The sequence below is a fragment of the Carlito syrichta genome, unplaced genomic scaffold, assembly GCF_000164805.1.
Source record: "Carlito syrichta isolate Samal-C Ts95f unplaced genomic scaffold, Tarsius_syrichta-2.0.1 Scaffold115766, whole genome shotgun sequence".
NCBI lineage: Eukaryota > Metazoa > Chordata > Mammalia > Primates > Tarsiidae > Carlito > Carlito syrichta.
In genome coordinates, this window is record NW_007059862.1 from 182,267 (window position 1) to 201,715 (window position 19,449).

At 55.3% G+C, this 19,449-nt stretch overlaps 1 protein-coding gene across 3 annotated transcripts in view; it reads right to left on the minus strand.

Moving 5' to 3' along the window:
- Nucleotides 1–16,055, minus strand: part of TPM4 (tropomyosin 4) — a 35,242-nt gene extending 19,187 nt beyond the window's left edge. For 2 of the 3 annotated variants that reach the window (XM_008074001.2, XM_008074009.2), the window contains exons 1-2: nucleotides 6,170–6,298; nucleotides 195–320 (exon numbers count right to left, since the gene is read on the minus strand). In XM_008074001.2, the coding sequence (XP_008072192.1) occupies nucleotides 195–320; nucleotides 6,170–6,283 (240 nt within the window). In that variant the 5' untranslated portion in view covers nucleotides 6,284–6,298. Of the gene's footprint in view, nucleotides 1–194; nucleotides 321–6,169; nucleotides 6,299–16,039 lie in introns of those variants that run through there. The other variant, XM_021706676.1, reaches the window with a different exon arrangement.
- Between the last annotated feature and the right edge of the window lie 3,394 nt (nucleotides 16,056–19,449).

Here is a 19,449-nt window from a genome sequence, read left to right on the forward strand (position 1 = left end):
CCTCCTCCTCCTCTTCCTCCCTCCTCCTTCCTCTTTCTTCCTCCTCCCTCCTTCCTCCTCCTCCCCTTCCTCCTTCTCCCTCCCCTCCTCTTCCTCTTCCTTCCTCCTCCTCCTGCCCTTCCTCCCCTTCCCTCCTCCTTGCCCCCCACCCCCGCCCGAGCCCCCCTCGCCGCTGCCTCTGCACACGCACGCACGTCAGAGGCCTTCTTCTCCGTCAGCTCCAGCTTCTCCTGTGCATCCTTCAGGTCCTCGGAGTACTTGTCCAGCTCATCCTCCGTCCCCTTCAGCTTCTTCTGAAGGTGCGTCAGCTCTTCCTCCACCTGGGGCACAGGGGGGACGGTCAGCCCCGGGCCACACCCGGAGATGCAGGGCGGCTCCCGGTTCGCGAGAGGCCTCTCTCTCCCCCTCTGCGCCTCGGTTTCCTCATCTGCGAAGCCGGGATGACACAGTGTGGGCCACCCTGCCCGTGCCACCTGGTGGTGTGGTTTCGCACCTCCCTGGTCCCAGGGACCTGTTGGGGTCCCCAGTCCTCTCGGAGTCGACAGCCTTGGGGAAACTGAAGTCCCTCGCGTTTCCCAGAAACACACACACTCCACCTTGCACTCCAGTCCGGGGTGCAGCCTCCTGGCGATCCTGGCCCGGCAGCAGGAGGAGTCGCCTTCCCTAGGCCTGGACCCGCATCCCCGTCCCTGGGTGTCTGCCTCCTCCCTGGCAGCCAGGGAAACTCCTCATGGACGGAGCCGTGGTTCTGACGGTCTTGTCGACCCTGGAGGGCTGGAGCCCAGCCCCACGGCGGGTGGCGGGCGTGGCTTGGGGTACCCACTCCTCAGGGACTGCTCTGGGAAGGCTCAGGCTGAGTCCTGCACATTTTTGCCTATTTGGTGAGTTCATTTTCATTGAAACGTCCCTGCTTTCCTCGCAGCTTCAGTCCTCGCTGTGTGTTCTGCGTCTGGCAACCCCAGTCTGAGAAGCCCAGGCCTGTGGAACACGAACCACACCCCCGCCCACCGCCAGCCGCACCGCCCCCCCCAGCCTCACCCTCCTGCCCTGGCCCGAGTGGTGTCCGGCCTTGACCTGACTCTCTTGGGCGGTTTGGCCCCCGAGAATGTCCCTGCTCTTGGGCTGAGCCTGGCTTCATCATCCTGCATCTTCCTCCCGGCACGAGGTCCAGAGAGCTAGAGTGGCTTTCCCCAGCACACACAGCATGGGATCTGGACCCACTTTGAGCGTACACCTGGCACAGACTGAATGCTTGCACGCCCCTGTGCTCACGTGTGGAAGCCCTCTTCCCCAGTGCTCCCCCTTCCCCCTCTCTCCCCTTTCTTCCTGCTTCCTCTTTCTCTTCCTCTTCCTTCCTCCGGCTCCTCCTTCCTCCTCCTCTGAGAGCCTGCCCCAACCCCAGCCTGAGAAACTCAGGCCTATGGAACACAAGCCACATCCCCACCCACCGCTACCCCCAGCCCTCATGTGAGGTGAGGGCCTTCCGCCCTGGCCACCTCCCAGCCAGCACCGCTACCCCCAGCCCTCATGTGAGGGCGTGAGGGTGGACCCCATGATGGGTTAGGGCAGCCTCCTCCACACGAGGACACAGCGGGAAGGCAGCTGTCTGCAAGCCAGCTAGGGAGCCCTCACCGGGTGCCGGACCTGATGGTGCCTTGACCCTGGGCTTCCAGCCTCCAGAACTGTGAGCGAGACGCATCGTGTCTTTAAGCCCTGGGTCTGAGATGTTTTGTGACAACTGCCCAGGCTGATGCAGATGCAGCCCTTGGCCCGGCCCCTCACCCCAGGCTGGCCTGCCTTCCTCCTCTCTGACGGGCTGGTCTTCCCTTCCTGCCCAAAGCAGAAGCTGCCGTGCCTGCGGCTTCCAGACCAGCTTTGCACCTGCTGGGGGTACCGTTACCTCGAGACGCTGTGCAGAGCTGCCTGGGCTCAGTGTGGGTGCATGTGACACCAGCGCTGTCCCCCAAGGGCCCTGACTGGAGGCAGTTGCATCCGGGCCACCCATGGGGCCTGCGGAGGGGCCTGCGTGGAGCGGCGGATTTTGGCAGAAGCTAGGGCCTCCGCTGAAGTCACCGAGGTGCCCTGCCAGGGTGGCTGTGAGGTGCTGCTGAGGGGAGCTGGCCTGTCTGCCATCTCCAGGGTACCCCGAGGATGTCTGAGGTCAACTGGGGGAGGGACAGGGCCCAACCCAGGTTGATAGCAGCCCGGGCCAAGGTCAGGACCTCCAGGGTGGACGGCGAGCCTGGATGCCCAAGTCCAAACCCCAGCTGTGTGGCCGCTGTCTCCTTTCCTAGCCTCAGTTTCCCCAGCTGCAAAATACACACAGACTCACACCCACACTCCTTCATACCTGCCTTCTGCACCCACACATGGCGTCTCACATACTCTCCTCGTGTACACTCACTCTCCATATGCTCTGCAGGCAGAGCACACACACACAACACAGACACAGCACACGTGTACATGAGAGCACATAGACACACAAACACACAGCACGTGTGTACAGGAGAGCTCACACAGACACACAGACGTGGTCACACAGACACGCATACACATAGCACACATGCACACGAGAGCTCACACACAGACACACAGACGTGGTCTCTGAACACCCTAACAACTGCTTTTGAACTTCTGCTTTGGCTGAGAAAATCAGCCAGTTGGTATTTGTTTTTTTTTAACCAGTCTCACTCTGTTGCCCAGGCTGGAGTACAGCGGCACGCTCATGGCCACCACAGCCTCCATCTGCTGGGCTCAGGCGATCCTTCTGCCTCAGCCTTCCAGGTAGCTGGAACTACAGGTGCGTGCCACCACACCCGGCTAATTTTATGACTTATTGTAGAGATGAGGTCTCACCCTGTTGCCCAGTCTGATCTCGGGCTCAAGTAATCCTCTCACCTCCACCTCCCAAAGTGCTGGGATGACAGACATGAGCCCCGTGCCCAGCTAGCCAGTTGTCTTAAAGATATTTCACAGGTCAACTTTGACCCAGTGTTCACCCGACTTCTGTCCAAATCTGTGATCACAGCATTTACTGGGCACCAGCTATGTGCCTGGCACAGGGTCCGCTTAACATGTAGGAAGAGTGAGAGCAAATTTGACACCACTGGGCTCATCAAGGTATACAGATGGTTTGCTTTTGTTTGTGTTCTTTCTTTCGAGATAGGGTCTCACTGTGGTGCCCAGGCTAATCTCAAACTCCTGGGCTCACATGATCCTCTCACATCTGCCTCCCAAGTAACTGGGATTGCAGGTGTGTGTACCACCACACCCGGCTGGTTTGGGACTTTTTGGCAACTTTTCTGGGCGACATTTGTACGAGACTAGGTGGGCATTGGGATAAAATGGGCAGGGGGCTGCCAGGCATTTAGAATGTGCCAGGCAGGCCAGGTGCAGTGGCTCACACTTGTCACCTCAGCCCTTTGGGAGGCAGAGGCGAGAGGATCGCCTGAGCCCATGGGGCTCGAGACCAGCCTGGGCAACTTGGCGAGACCTCATCTCTACAATAAATCAAAAAATTAGTTGGGCGTGGTGGTGGATGCCTGTAGTTCCAGCTACTTGCAAGACCGAGGTGGAAGGATTGCCTGAGCCCAGCAGGTCGCGGCTGCGGTGGCCACAAGCAGCGTGCCACTGCACTCCTGCCTGGGCAACAACAGAGTGAGATTCTGAGTAAAAAAAAAACAACAAAAAGCAACGTGCCAGGCACATCGCAGATGCCATCTCCTTGGAACCACGTTACAGAAAGGCAAACAGTCCTGGCAGGGAAAGCAACAGGGCACACAGGTGAGGTCCGGGTCCCAGATGGCGAGGCGGGTTGGTTGCCCTCCAGACCGTGCTGCGCCCTCTGTTGAGCATGGGCTTCTCCCCACCCCTGAGGCCTCCCTGAGGCCTGGGCAGAGCCCTCACCACCCCTACCCCCCAGTCTCCCTTTGCGCCTCCCTCTGGCCCAGTCTTGACCCACAAGCCTGGGGCTCCTTGGAGTCGGACCCGGGCCAGGGGTCACGGTGGCTCCAGCCTCAGAGCGCTGTAGGAGGCTCGTGGAATGGGTCCGTGGCACAACCCCAGACTCTCCGTGGCAGGTGGTATCCACGAAAGCTGATGAGCTGGGCGTGTGTCAGGGGCCTTCATGGTCCTTCTCGGGGCCTCAGTTTCCCTGCCTGTAAAATGACCAGGAGAGACACGGCCCGGGCACCTTCATCCCTGCTGATGGGGCCTGTGGGTGGGGCTGAGGCAGGATGTGGGGGCAAAGGCCGTTGCGGAGGACGTTGCTGCCCTGGGCCCGGAGTGGACAGGAAGCGGCCGGGCCGGGCCTCTGTGTCCTGTTCCCACACTGGATGCCCCGGGATCCCCCGAGGTCAGGCCGGCCCCAACACCCCTCTTTCTGCCTCCTGCAGCGTCAGGTGCCCTAGGCGAGCGGAGATCCTCACCTCCTCCTGCCTCTGTTCCCTGGTGGGACTGCTTGGGACCCTGAGGGGCTCTGGTCCTGCTTTGGAACTCTGTGTCTTAGGGTCTACACGGAGCCGCCAGAAGGCGTTGTGTCGCGTGTCCCTGTTTCGCAGATGAGGACGTGGCGGGCTCAGAGAAGAAGGGGACTGTGCTTTCATCCTCAAAGCTAGAGGAGCTGGCTGAAGGCTTCGAGGAGCTTTTCCTTTTGAACTTGCAACTGCTTTGGGAAAGACGCTGTAACAGTCACTCACACCTTAGCAAGAACTGGAGTCTTAAATGTGTTCTCCCCGAGTCTCTGGCGAGGCCCTCGTGGTGAGGGCCAGATGGTGGACAGAAGCCAGCAGCCAGGTCCCAGCCCAGGATGGCCATCTGTATTTGCCCGGGAAGGGCACAGGAAGGCGGAGGAAGTTCGTGGCAGGGAACACAGGTGGGGCTTGGCCCAGGCGGATGTGTCAGACTCTCCACGCAGCCCCTGGATGCTGGGGGGTGGGGAGGCCTCCGGGGAAGTGGGGTGGGGCAGGAAGTAGTGCTGGACTTAGTGAGCGCTTACTCTGTGCCAGGCGCCGGGCCAAGGGCGCCACCTGCACAGTCACCTCTAATCCCGTCCTGGGCGGAGAGGGAGGCCTCGCGGTCACCTCCCTGCCAGACACGGAGGAGAGGGTGTGAGGGTGTTGGCTCTGGGTGCTCCGCGGCTGGCTGAGCTGTCACTTGAACGTGGCAGTCTGGGCCTGGGGCCTCCGCCTTTAGCCGTGAGCTGGCCTAGCACCCGGACTGGGCAGGTGGGGACCTGGGGTGCCGTCCTGGGCAGTCTGGGGGCTTGGCGGTGGCCCTGGGGGTGGGTGAGCCTCACGGGGAGCCGGCTCTGCAGGGGCTCTCCCCACCCGGCCGCAGGTCACGCCCGAGGCCCCCACCCCACACGGCCCCCTGTCAGGGTGGTGGGCCTGCCACACGCGAGGGTCACCCCCCACATGCGGGCCTTCCCTGCACCCTCACCTCAACGTGCACACGCCTGCAGAAGCAGCCACACACACACGGACTCACCCAAACACGCACGCACACATTTGCCCGCAGACACCCACAACACCCCAACACACATGACACGTGTGCCAACACAGACGCACAGTGCCTGGACACAGTCACTGTCATGCCATCTCTTGCACACGTGCACATACAGCTGGTCTCCCCCCCACCCGAACACACCAACGACACAGACTCACACTTGCACTCCTTCACACCTGCCTCCTGACAGCCACACTCGGTGTCTCACACGCTGTCCCCGTGCACAGTCTCCACGTGCCCTCCAGTGAAAGCACACACACACACACACACACGACACAGACACACACGTAGCACACGTGAACACACGAGCACACACAGACAGAGACGTGGTCACACACACAAACACGCAGCACACGGGCGTACGGGAGCTCAGAAACACCGGCGTCACAGACATACACACGCAGCACACATGCACACGAGGACTCAGACACACAGATGCCACACAGACACACCTGCACATGAGAGCGCGCCCGGGCACGCAGCTCCTCCCTGCCTCCCCAGCGGTGTCTCCACCCTCCTGTCTCTCCCTCACTTCCCGGGCTCCACTGGCCCTGCCAGGTCGGTTCCAGCCGGCACCCCGTTGGGCCAGAAGGCCCTGGGGAGCACAGACCCCTGCCCTTTTCCTGCGCCTGCCCGCCCCCGCCCGGAAGGCACGGGCGCCCACCTGCTTGCACTTGTCCTCCGCCGCCTTCTTGTCTGCCTCGGCCTGCTCTGCGCGGTCAATGGCGTTCTCCTTGTCCAGCTTCAGCATCTGCATCTTCTTCTTGATGGCCTCCATGGCTGCGCGGGCTCGGGCGGGTGCTGCGAGTGGGCAGCTGGGCGGAGGGGAGCCCTTATAGCCTCCCGGAGCCGCCCTTTCGGGCGAGGTTTGGAAGAGGCCCAGCCGGGCCAGCTGCCACTTGCTCCTGGGGGACCTGGCACTGCCTGCACCCCGGCCTCGCCTTATTTGGGCCTGGGATTTTCTTAGAGGGAGGAGCCCAGGCCTCAGCCCTTTCCATCTTTAAGCCGGTGACAGGTCCCACGTGGGCGCGTGGGCACAGCTGCTCCTGGGAGGATCCATGCTCCAGGCAGCCTCAGTTTCCCCATCTGTGGTGGGAGGGATGAAGAGGACTTGTGGGTGGGCCCAGAGTCGGGAGCTGTGACGTGGGAGGCTCCGGACCCCCCTCCTGCTGTGCGCCGGGGGTTCGGGTCTCCATCCTGTCTCCTGCTGCCGCTCCCAGGGAGCCTTCCTGGATGACTCCCTCCCCTTTTTGTATGGTGGCTATCTCATCTTCTCCCTCAGTTTCTCTTTTGGAGACTCTGTGTCTTTCTGCTTCTCTCCTTCTCTGCCATGTCTCTGTCTCTCCTGCCCCCTGTGGCTCTTACAGCCTCCAGTTCACCAGGGCAAGGTCGGTCAAGGATCTGGGTTGTCTCTCTTGGAACCCGGGACAGGCCCAAGCCCTTGCGGCCTCCTAGAGCCCATGGCCTACACTCCCTGCTAATAGCCTGGACATGACTCCCCAGGCCCCAAGGAACAGAAGATGGCCTAGGCCATGGGCTCCCTGCCTGGGCTCCTCACCTCCGGGGGTCCCGGTTCTTTCCACCTCCAGGCCTTGCCCGTGAGGCCTGTGCCCAGGTGCCTCCCTTCCCCGCAGCAAGCCCAGCGGCAGAAGCTTTGGTCACGCAGCGTCCCTGGACCCAGCAGAGCTCCTGGCATGCCTAGCCCCCACAGTGCGTGCTCGGAAGGAGGAGCCACTGCAGCCCCCACGATTCCAGCCCTGACTTTAGGCTGTGGGTTGTGGGGCCAGCCCGTACCTTGGTCTGGTCTGTGGCCCCCTGAGTCCTTGGCTCCAAGTAAAATAAGCAACCCCCTTATACTATCACCTCTCGCTCTCTCTCGCTCACACATCCTCTTTTTTTTTTTTTGAGCCAGAGTGTCACTCTTGCCCAGGCTGGAGTACAGGGGTGCACAATCACGGTCACCACAGCCTCCACCTGCTGGGCTCCGGCGATCCTTCCGCCTCAGCCTTCCAAGTAGCTGGAACCACAGGCGCGAGCCACCACGCCTGGTTAATTTTTCTTGATTTATTGTAGAGACGAGGTCTCACCCAGTTGCCCAGGCTGGTCTCCAATCCCTGGGCTCAGGCAGTCCTCTCACCTCTGCCTCCCAAGGTGCTGGGATGACAGGCGTGAGCCACCGCATCCAGCTTACGCTCACACGCTCTCATACTCTCACACTCACACTCTCAAACTTCTCTCTCTCTCTTTCTCATACTCACACTTCTCTGCCCAGGAAACATCCGTCTACCCTCCAAAGCCCAGGTCAGGTGGCCTCTCCTCCAGGAGCCTTCCTGGGTTCCCAGTCAGACTCCTGGCCTTCCAGCTCAGCACTGAGACTTCTGTGTGGAGGGGTGGAGCCAGGGTGGCCTCCCTGTTTTCTGCCCAAGGCTGCAGAGGGAGTGAGATCAAGGGGGAGGCTGGGAGGTGACCAGAGCCCCTGGGAAGCGGAGGGTGAGGTTGAGAGAGCGTCCAGCCCCCCGGCCTTGCCACGGCGCTGTCCCCAGGCTGGTCTGCTGCTCCTGGTCCGGCTGAGGGGGTCACCCTGCTGGAGCAGGGCCCAAAGCACTGGCGGACAGAACATTCTAGAAGCGCTTTCAGGCACTCAGAACCCTGGATTCTCCTCGCATTCAAGAGCCACAGGGCCCGCTCAGCCCCCGCTCCGGTCTTCGTCCTGCCCCCACTCCACCCCCTCCCGGCAGGCAGACTCTGATGACGGGGTCTTGGGGAGCATCAGCCGCGACCGCAGGCCCCGGGTGGATGTGGAAGCGCTGTCCACCCACCCAACTCAGCCCGCGCTCGCGCACCCCTGTGCCCCCAGCCCCAGAGGCAGAGGCTGTTCACACCCACTGCACGGACGCGGACGCCAAGGCTTCTCACGGCCCGGCAAGGAGGGGCAGACCCAGGCCTTCGGCTCCACAGACAACTCCAGAAGTGAGCTGCAGCCAAAGCCCCTTCCCACAGGGACAAGGGGAAGCTGAGGCCCAGAGTGGCCACGTGGACCCTAGGGCAGAGGTCTGGAACCCCTGCCCCGCCATCTTGGGCGGAGTCATCCAAGGTCGCCTCCACCCCCTCCCCAGGGCCCCTGGGACTGCCTTGCAGGTGGTGTGGCTAATTCAGGTCCTGACACCAGCGGCCCTGGAAAGGGATCCCTCCCACAGGAGATGCCCGCCAGCTGCCCGGCCTTGTAGGGTTGTCCCCAGGCCGCTTTTCCGAGATGGAATCCCACACGGGGGAGGGGGGTGGGGGCTGCTCCCTTTCTGCCCACCCCTCAGCCTTGCCCAACTTGGCCGTTCATGGCCCTGCCCTGCAGCCTTGGGAGGGATTCGCGCCTTCTCTGTGTCCGTGCTCCGGGGACCCCCCCAGGAGCCCTGACCGGGATGGGTCATCTGGGGTTCTGGCCCCTGGGGACCCTGGCCCAGCTGTCCGGACCATGTGGCCCGGGGCACGAGGCAGCGGGGGCGGCTGTTTATAGCTTAGAAGGAGTGAGTGTCCCCCCCCATGGCAGCTCTCCAGTGGGGGGCTCTGGGGACAGTAGGGAACGCCGCATCCTGTCCTCTGTCCCCCATGCAGCCAACAGACTTGGGGGCATTTAGCAAGCATGTGTCTCTGGTGATGCGACCAGCCCGGTGGCTGAGTTCGCTGATAACTGCAATTACGGAATTCTGGCTCCCCCAGACATCGCTCCTGGAACGAGAATTCGAGGAACCTAGGCACAGGGGCTCACACTTGCAATCCCAGCACTTTGGGAGGCGAAGGCAGGACGATGGGTTGAGGTCAGGAGTTCAAGACTAGCTGGGCAACATAGCACAACCTCATCTCTACGAAAAAATAAAACAAACTAGCCAGGCATGGTGGTACATGCCTGTAGTCCCAGCTACTCGGGGGGCTGAGGCAGAAGGATCGCCTGAGCCCAGGAGGTCGAGACTGTGATGAGCTGTGGTCATGCCACTGCACTCCAGCCTGGGTGACAGAGGAAGGCCCTGACTCAAAATAAGTGTTTCGGCCGGTGGCTCAGCCTCTAATCCTGTGCTTTGGGAGGCCAAGGTGAGCGGATTGTCTGAGCCCGCGGGTTCGAGACCCGCCTGGGCAACTTGGCGAGACCTCATCTCTACAATAAAAATAAAAAAATTAGCCGGGCGTGGTAGCGCGCGCCTGTAGTTCCGGCTACTTGGAAGGCTGAGGTGGAAGGATCGCCGGAGCCCAGCAGGTCGAGGCTGCGGTGGCCGGGAGCGGCCACTGCACTCCAGTCTGGGCGACAGAGTGAGACTTCAACTCAAAAAAAAAAAAAAAGTGTTTCTAGGGAAAATCGTTTACTCTGGATTGATTCCAAGAGACACCTGTGGGGCAGGGAGTGAGGCAGAGAAGGGAAGTCCTGAGAAGGGTGTGTTTGGAGGCCAGGTACAGCCACGGACAGATGGCACCATCCCACGGGGGCCTCAGAGGGCAGGGGAGCTGGGCTTTGCCCTGCCAGGTCAGGAGCTGGTGGAGGCTGCTGGGGTGTGTCTAGCTAGCACTGCTGCCCCTGGCTGGGCCATACTTCAGCAGCCGGAGGAATCCCCCTCCCTCCAGCAGAGGAGGATGTTGTCTTGTTGTGGAGGGGACCGTGGGTGCCCTGGGTGGGCGACAGGCTAGACATGCCAATGGGATGGACAATGTGGGCATCTGTCTAGTCTTGGGTGAGAGTCAGGGAGGGCTTCCCTGAGGATGTGGCAATTGGGGTAAAGCCTCGAAGGCAGGAGGTGGCGGAGGTTGGGCATAAGCAGAGGTCACAGGTGGGGGGACTGAGGGCAGGTGAGTGGAGTGCAGGGGTGGGGGGTGGCAGGGGAAACCACAGCAGGGCAAGGGCAGCACGTCCCTATGTGTGTCACCTGCGGGCTGAGGTGGGCGGAGAGAGACCAGGGACAGGGGAGCGTCCTGGGCTCTGAGAGGGGAGCCAAGGTGTTCTCGGCTTGGGCCCCTTGTGGTCTTTCTCCACGGAGTAACAGGATGAAGAGGATATGGCCTTGAGGCCAGCTGCGGTGATGCCCGCTTGTCATCCCAGCACTTTGGGAGGTCAAGGCGGGAGGCTCACCTGAGCCCAGAAGCCCAAGACCAGCCTGGGCAATGTAGCGAGACCGCACCTCTGCCAAAAAAAAAAAAAAAAAGAGCCGGGCTTGGTGATGCCTGTAGTCTCAGCTGCTTGGGAAGCTGAGGTGGGAAGATCACCTGAGCCCAGTAGATCGAGGCTGCTGTGAGCCACGATTGCGCCGCTGCACTCCAGCCTGGGTGACAGAGAGACTCTTTCTCAAAAAATAAAGTGGCCGTGAATACACAGAAAAATGACATGATAAGGAGGGTTGTGGAGGTGGCCCTGACCCAGGGGACCCACACACCCCCTCAGGCACTGTGCGAGGGTGGGGGCGGTGTGGTGGCATGGCTGACCCTCTGCCCAGTACCTCTGCCATGTGGACTTGAAGGTTCCCAGAACAAATCCACTCACCAGGCCACCCAGCCGGCACAGAGCTAAGCCTGAGGGTGCCTGACTCCTGGGACCCATGACCTCACCGCCCTGGCCGTGCTGCTTCATGTATGGAGTTACCTGGGAACGGGCAGGACAGTTGTGGGGCGGGAGAAGAAAGGGCTCCAGTTTCTCCCTGGAGTCTCCAGGCCACACTCTGAAGACACTGAGTGGGTTAGAGAACTCGCCTACGAACCCCAAAAGACAGGCAGAGCCACAAACTTGACAGGCTCGTCAGGACCATTAACAGTGACGATAGTATAACTGGGGGTGGTGACTCACGGCTGTCATCCCATCACTGTTTTAAAAATTTAATAATTTAAGTATATTTTTCTTTTTATTTTATTTTAGCTTTTTATTTTAAAGATGTGGGGTACAATCTAGGGTTAGGTATACAAATGTTCATTATGCAGGTACCCTTGTGGATGAGGTGTGCACCTTCCTCCCCTGGCAGATTCCAACTGCTTCCAATCCCACCTCCACCCCCCATCTCCCTACTCCGGCAGTTTCCTGCTACTGCCAATCCTTTTCTTGTAGTATTAACGATAATCATTCGAGGTCTGCTTGTGAGTAACAACATGGGATACTCAGTTCTTTGTTTTTGCGATAGATCACTCGGTATTATAGACTCTAAGTCCATCCAAGTTGCTGTGAGATTCCTAATTGTGTCCCTCTTTATGGCTGCATAATATTCCATCATGTATATGTACCACATTTTTTAAATCTCGCCCTCTTTTGATGGGCAGCACGGTTGGTTCCATGTTTTTGCTATTGTAAATAATGTTGCAGTAAGCATGCGTGCACAGGTATCTTTTTCATAGAATGATTTGAGTTGCTCTGGGTATATCCCCAGTAGAGGGATTGGGGGATCGTTTGGAAGGTTGATTTTTAGATCTTTCAGGAATTGCCAAACAGCTTCCCATAGAGGTTGTACTAGTTTGTACTCCCACCAACAGTGTAGAAGTGTTTCCTTTTTCCCATATCCTCTCCGACATCTGTTGTTTTTTGAGCTATTGATGATGGCCATCCTGACTGGAGTTAGGTGGTATCTCAGTGTGGTTTTAATTTGCATTTCTTTGATGACTAGTGAGGCTGAGCATTTTTTCATGTATGTTGGCTGCTCGTATGTTTCCTTTGAGAAGTGTCTGTTCATATCTTTTGCCCACTTTGTAATTGGGCAGTTTGTTTTTTTCTTTTCGGTATGTTTGAGTTCCTTGTAGATCCTAGATGTTAGACCTTTGTCAGACATACAGTTGGCAAGTAATTTTTCCCAGTCTGTGGGCTGTCTCTTTGCTCTCTTGTCGGTTTCTTTGGCTTTACAGAAGCTTGTCAGTTTGATGAGGTCCCACTTGTCTATCTTATCTCTTATGGCCTGGGCACTTGGGGTTTTGATCAGGAGTTGGTTGCCAGTTTCAATTTCCATAAGGGTGTCTCCTGCATTTTCTAAGGTTCTTCTAGTTTTTAAGGTTTTATGTTTAGCTCTTTGATTCATTTAGAGTTGATTTTTGTGTAATAAGTAGGGGTCTTCTTTTAATCTGCATGTAGTCAGCCAGTTTTCCCATTTACTCATTTACTGAATAGGTTCTCCTCTCCCCAGTGGTTGGTGGTGGAGACTTTGTCAAAGATGAGTTGGTTGACAAATTAGGGTTTTGCTTCAGGAATCTCCATCCTGTTCATTGGCCTATATGCCTGTTCTTCTACCAGTACCAGGCTGTTTTGATTATTGTAGCTTTATAATAAAGTTTAAAGCCTGGAAGTGTGACACCTTCTGCTTTTTTTTTGCTGAGGATTGTTTTGGCTATTTGTGGTCATTTATGTTTCCATATGAATTCCCATATAGTCATTTTCAGGTCTGAGAAGAATGTTGCTGGAAATTTAATGGGTATTGCACTAAATCTGTAGATTGCCTTGGGTAGGATGGATATCTTAACAATGTTGATTCTTCCAATCCGTGAGCATGAAATATTCTTACATTTGTGTCATCTCTGATTTCTTTGATCAGTGTTTTGTAGTTTTCGTTGTAAATATCTTTCACGTCTCTGGTTAGGAAGATGCCAAGGTATTTAATTTTTTTGTGTGGTTATTGTGAATGGATTGTACTTTTTATTTGGGTTTCTGTTTGTTTATTGTTGGTTTTTAGAAATGTAACTATCAGCCGGCTCGGTGGCTCAGCCTGTAATCCCGCGCCTTTGGGAGGCTGAGGTGAGTGGATTGCCTGAACCTGCAGGTTCGAGACCCGCCTGGGCAACTTGGCAAGACCTCATCTCTACAATAAATCTAAAAACCAACCGGGCATGGTAGCGCATGCCTGTAATTCCGGCTACTTGGAAAGCTGAGGCGGAAGGATCGCCAGAGCCCAGCGGGTCGAGGCTGCGGTGGCCGAGAGCGGCCACTGCACTCCAGTCTGGGTGACAGAGTGAGACTCCAACTCAAAAAAATAAAAATAAAATAGAAATGCGACTGTCTTTTGCACATTTATTTTATACGTGAGTCTTTGCCAAAGTCCTTTTCAGTGCAAGGAGGTTTTTGGTAGCTTCTCTTGGGTTTTTGAGGTATAGAATCATGTTGTCTGCAAAGAGAGATAACTCGAATTCCTCTTTTCCTATTTGGATACCCCTGATCTCCTTCACTTGTCTGATTGCTCTAGCTCGGACTTCCAAAACTATGCTGAAAAGGAGGGGTGAGTGGACATCCTTGTCTTGTTCCGGTTTTCAGAGGAAATAGTTCCAATTTTTTTCTGTTTAGCAGTATGCTGGCTGTGGGTTTCTCGTAGATGACTTTTTACTATTTTGAGGTATGTTCCATCTATGCCTAGATGTTTGAGCATTTTTATCAATAAGGGGTCCTCATCCTAGCACTTTGGGAGCCAGACGTGAGCGGATTCCCTGAACCCATGGGTTCGAGAGCAGCCTGGGCAACTTGGCAAGACCTTGTCTCTACAATAAATCCAAAAATTAGATGCACGCCTGTACTTATAGCTACTTGGAAGGCTGAGGCGGAAGGATCGCCTTAGCCCAGCAGCTCGAGGTTGCGGTGGCCGTGAGCATGCCCCTGCACTCCAGCCTGCATGACAGAGTGAAACTCTGACTCAGAAAAAAAAATGATGCATGTCTAAGTGGCGGGGATATTAATCGTCCTGATCTGATCACTGTTCTGTGCACTGAGGCATCACCGTGTACCCCACGGATTTGTTAAATCGTTCGCCAATTAAAGACATAAATTGGCAGCTCTTGCGGGTAGGGTAAGATCTTAGATCCTTCCTGGATTTTGACATCTACGTCTCTGGGATGCCAGCGGTCACCAAGGTCTCCCACCTCTGCTGTCACTCACCTTGGCTGCCGCCTTTCTGACCAGGTGCAGAGTGGGGCAGCAGAGAGGGCACAGTGCCACAGTTGAAATGTCAGCCTCATGTGGCCTTCCCATGAGCAGACTGCTGATAAAACCATTTCTGACAGGAATCACATCGAAGGAACTTGGGCCCCTCACTGACCACATGAAGCAGAGATTGGTGATAAGTAAACTGTTTTACTTGAAGTTTTGCATCCTGGACCTTTCTTTTCCTTTGTCTGGAGCTTAGACTTTTGTCCTAACAAATACAGTAATCAGTTCCAGAAGTGGGGTGCAGCCACAGGATTAGATGACTGGGCTGTGAGGAAACAGATGTTTCAGGCTGGAGAGCTGGACATCGACTTTGGTCAAGGGACAACATTTTGCGAAACTGTGATCCGAAGAGTCAGGAACACAGTTCAAACAGCGATTGTGCTCATCTCCAGATGAGGTGATTAGAAAGAGACGGAATACTGTTGGGAGTTGATTGTTCCTTGCTGCTTTTGGCAGAATATTCCAAGAGTGATATGGACTCGGTGGGAAAGAATTTGAATGATTTGCAGACAGACACGGAAGAATCCACAGATGAAAGTCCACAAAAGAGTCAGAGAGACCCCCCAAACCCAGCCTCTCCAACAGTGAGACTGGTTTACAGCGAGCAAGGTTTGCCACCTACAGCTTTTGTTTCAAATGACCTCAGGTAGCCACTTTCTTCATGGAGGAGAGTTCAGGGTCAACCAAGACATGTACAAGCTATGTTGAGGAAAGAATCTTGGGTGTGGTTACTGACAGGGAGCAAATAGCTCGCTAAATGTTTCAGAGCATTGTCTTAACACCAAGAGCCCAGCCTGTGTTTCAGCCTTAACCGTACCCAGGTCCTGACTTGCACCAAAGGAGTCTGGCTGTGATAACTGTGGAGTCCCCAAGCAGGACGTCCCCTCGAAACCCACTCCAGATGTGGCCATGGAAGATAACGGACAAAGAGAACCTCCCAGGTGGCAAACCAGAGACCACAAGGAGCAAGATGATAGAGCTGACCTGAGAGCCCACCAGAGGACTCCATGCTACATGCAGGGAGTTTCTTTTTACTTTATTTTTGAGTCGGAGTCTCATTCTGTTGCCCAGGGTGGAGTGCAGGGACATGCTCATGGCCTCTGCAGCCTTGACCTGCTGGGCTCAGATGATCCTTCCACCTCCAAGTAGCTGGAACCACAGGCACGTGCCCCCATGCCAAATTAATTCTTAAAAACAATTTATCGTAGAGACAGGGTCTTACCAGGTTGCCTAGGCTGGTCTCAAACCTCTGGACTCAGGTAATCCTCTTACCTCCATTGCCCAAAGTGCTGGTATTACAGGCACGAGCCACCACGCCTGGCTATTTTTATTTTATTTATTTATTTATTGAATTAGGCTCTCACTCTGTCACCCAGGCTGCAGTGCAGTGGCACGCTCCTGGCCACCGCAGCCTCGACTTGCTGGGCTCAGGCAATCCTTCCACCTCAGCCTTCCAAGTAGCTGGAACCACAGGGTCTGCCATCCTGGGTAATTTTTGGATTTATTGTAGAGACAAGGTCTTGCCATATTGCCCAGGCTGGTCTCAAACCCCTGGGCTTAGGCAATCCTCTTGTCTCTGCCTCCCAAAGTACCCGGATGACAGGCGAGAGCCACGGCGCCTGGCCTTTTTTTTTTTTTTGAGATGGAGTCTCACTCTGTCACCCAGGCTGGAGTGCAGGGGCACACTCACGGCTACCACAGCTTCGACCTGCTTGGCTCAGGTGATCCTTCTGCCGCAGCCTTCCAAGTAGCTGGGACTACAGGTACGTACCACCATGCCTGGCTAATTTTTTTTTATTGTACAGACAAGGTCTCACTATATTCCCCAGGCTTGTCTTGAACCCCTGGGCTCAGGCAGTCCTCTCACCTACACCTCCCAAAGTGCTGGGATGACAGGTGTTAGCCACCACACTCGCTCATGAAGGGAATTTAAAGTAAATCCTGCGGTCTGATCATTCCTGTGGGCCAGCGACTGACCCAATATTGTGCACTGGATGAAGAGAGGGCCAGATAAATGGATTTATTTGGAGTCGGGGTCTTGTTCTGTGACTCATCCTGGAGTGCAGTGGCACGATCAAGGCTCACTACAGCCTTGACTTCCTGGGCTCAAGCAAGTCTCCTGCCTCACCCTCTCACGTAGCTGGGACTACCGGTGTGTGCCACCACTTCTGGCTAAGTGTTGTATTTTTGTAGAGATGAGGTCTTGCTATGTTACCCAGGCTGGTCTCACACTTCTGGACTAAAGCAATCCTCCTGCTGTGGCCTCCCAAAGTGCTAGTGTTACAGGCGTGAGCCACCCGCCCCACCTAAAGTGATTTTCATTTTCAACTTATTAGAGCATGAGAGCTAAATGTAGACCTAACGAATGAAGAAAACCATGTGACAGCCAGAGCGTTTGGGCTCTGAGACGGATGCACCTCTGGGTGGGACGTCAAGTTGCCTTCTTTGGAGAGGGCTGTGCACGCATTCCATGCTGGGAAGGTGTGGGCTTTCATATATTCGGTGGCCAGAGGGATGGAATGTGAACTGCTCGCTCTCTGTGAAAACTCATTCTCTTCGGTTTCTGTAACGACAGAATCACGGTGGGCCAGCGGTGTTCCGTGCCGTGGCGTCTGTTGCAGCTGTTGTATCCCAGTGTGGATGGTGAAAAGCAGACGGTAGCACTTGAGGATGGGGTTGCCTCCCTTGTGTTTCCTGGGTTTTGTAATCTAGCGGTCACAGCTTTGATCTTATAGACGAGGACAAGGTCCTGTAAAATGAGTGAGAAACAAGATGCAGTAAACTTGGGTCTATGAGTGACTGAAAGGGACACAGCCACCTGCTGACCTGGGACACCCACCGATCGCTACACGAGAGAGAAGTAAACAGCTCCCTTCCTTGGGTCATTAATCCTTTGGCGTCCTTTTTTTCTTTTTCTTTTCAGCAGTTGTGATGAGTTGAAGTATGTGTCCCCTCCCACCCATTCATATGTTGAAGTCCTAATCCCCAGAACCCCGGGATGTGACCTTGTTTGGAAATGGGATTGTTTCAAGTAGGATAGTTAAGATGAGGTCATCCTGGAGCCGAGTGGGGGCCACGGATCCAACACAACTTGTGTCCGTGTAAGATGGGAATGTTTGGAGACAGACATGCTCACACGGAGAATGCCATGTGAAGAGTAAGGCGTAATCTACACGCTAAGGAGGACCAAACGTGGCCAGAAAACCACAAGAAGCTAGAGGGGAGATTCTCCTTTGTAGCCTCGGAGGGAACCAGCCCTGCTGGCATCTGGGTCTTAGACCTCTCACCTCCAGAACAGTGAGACAACACATTTCTGTTCTGTAAATCACTTAGTCTGTGGCACTTTGTTGTAGCAGCCTTAGCAACAGAGCAAGTAAGCTATTAATTCTAATTGTTACGAAATCGGTACCCAACGTGGGGTGCTGACATTATGGAAATGGAAAACAAGTGGCATTGGCTTAGTGGCCTGGAGGTGAAGACACAGATGTTGCAGGTGGGAAAGCTGGTGGCCCTTGCTGTGTCAAAGAGCAATGTTTAGCAAGAACAGCACCTGTGAAAACCAAAAAGGGAGGTCTGTTCCATGTCTACTGAGCCTGTGTTTCTAGAATGATCGGAAAGAGCAGGAGCGTCACCATTAGTTGGATGCCCTATGATGCTTTTAGCAAAGACTTCCAGGAAACAGATGATCCTAGACAACAAATGGTCCCCTTTCAGAGGCAGAAACACTGTGAGACGTCCTCTCTTCCAAACAGCGGAAACAGGTTCTTTGGCTCCTGCCCAAGACTAGTAGCGCATGAGATGGCCTCAAGGTGGCCTTTGCCAGCTGAGAGTGACAAAGATGTGAGAGACTTGCCTGAGCCCAGGGTTTGAGATCGGCCTGGGCTACTTGGCAAGACCTCGTCTCTACAATAAACCAAAAAGATTTGCTGAGTCTGGTGGTGCCCGCCTGTTGTGGTCCCAGTCACTTGGAAGGCTGAGGCAGAAGGATCGCCTGAGCCCAGCGGGTCGATGCTGCGGCGGTGACCCTGAGCGTGCCACTGCACTCCAGCCTGGGTGACGGAGGGAGACTCCTGTTCAAATAAACAAACAAACAAACAAACCAAAAAAGATGTAACTCGAAGGAGTCACGTTGAATTTTTTTCACAAAACTTCCCATTTGCTGCTATGCATCCAGGACACACGGAGAGAATAAACCACATGCACCTAGTGATCCTGGGACAGAAGTCACTACAGTCAGGGCGGTGTTGGGCCATACAGACACCTGGGGCGGGGCGTGAGGCTGCGGGATCAGCTTGGCAGTCACTGCAGTGCTTGTAAATCCTCCACAGACACCATGGGAAAGGCGGAAGTGCTCAGAAAACAAAGGTTGTTTTTTGTTTGTTTTTGAGATTTGGCTTTAATAAATGCGGTTCTGACAGGAGAATGAGGCCAACTTGAACGACATAGCAAGACCCTGTCTCTGTAATAAATCAATAAATAAAAAGTTTAAAAGTAAAATAGTAAATTCATCAAGTCCTGGAAGTTGGCTAAAGGGCTCCTGGAAAGCTCTGTGGAACAAATGTTAATAAAATCAATCTGATCAAATCAAGACAACAATTAAGCAGCTTCTGGGCCTTAATCAACAGGTGAGGTGTTGTGTATATCAAAATCTCAGATGATACTGTGGGAACTAGAGCTTTTTTTGTGAGTTGGAGTCTCACTTTCACCCAGGCTGGAGGGCAGTAGCACGCTCACAGCCACCACAACCTCGACCTGCTGGGCTCAGGTGGTCCTTCTGCCTCAGCCTTCCAAGTAGCTAGAACCACAGGCGCGTGCCACCACACCTGGCTAATTTTTTGATTTATTGTAGAGTCAAGGTCTCGCCAAGTTGTTCAGGCTGGTCTGGAACCTCTGGGCTCAGGCAGTCCTCTCTCCTTCGCCTCCCAAGGTGCTGGGATTACAGATGTGAGCCACAGTGCCCGGCTGAGCTTTTCTTTTTTTTTTTGAGTTGGAGTCTCACTCTGTCTCCCAGACTGGAGTGCAGTGGC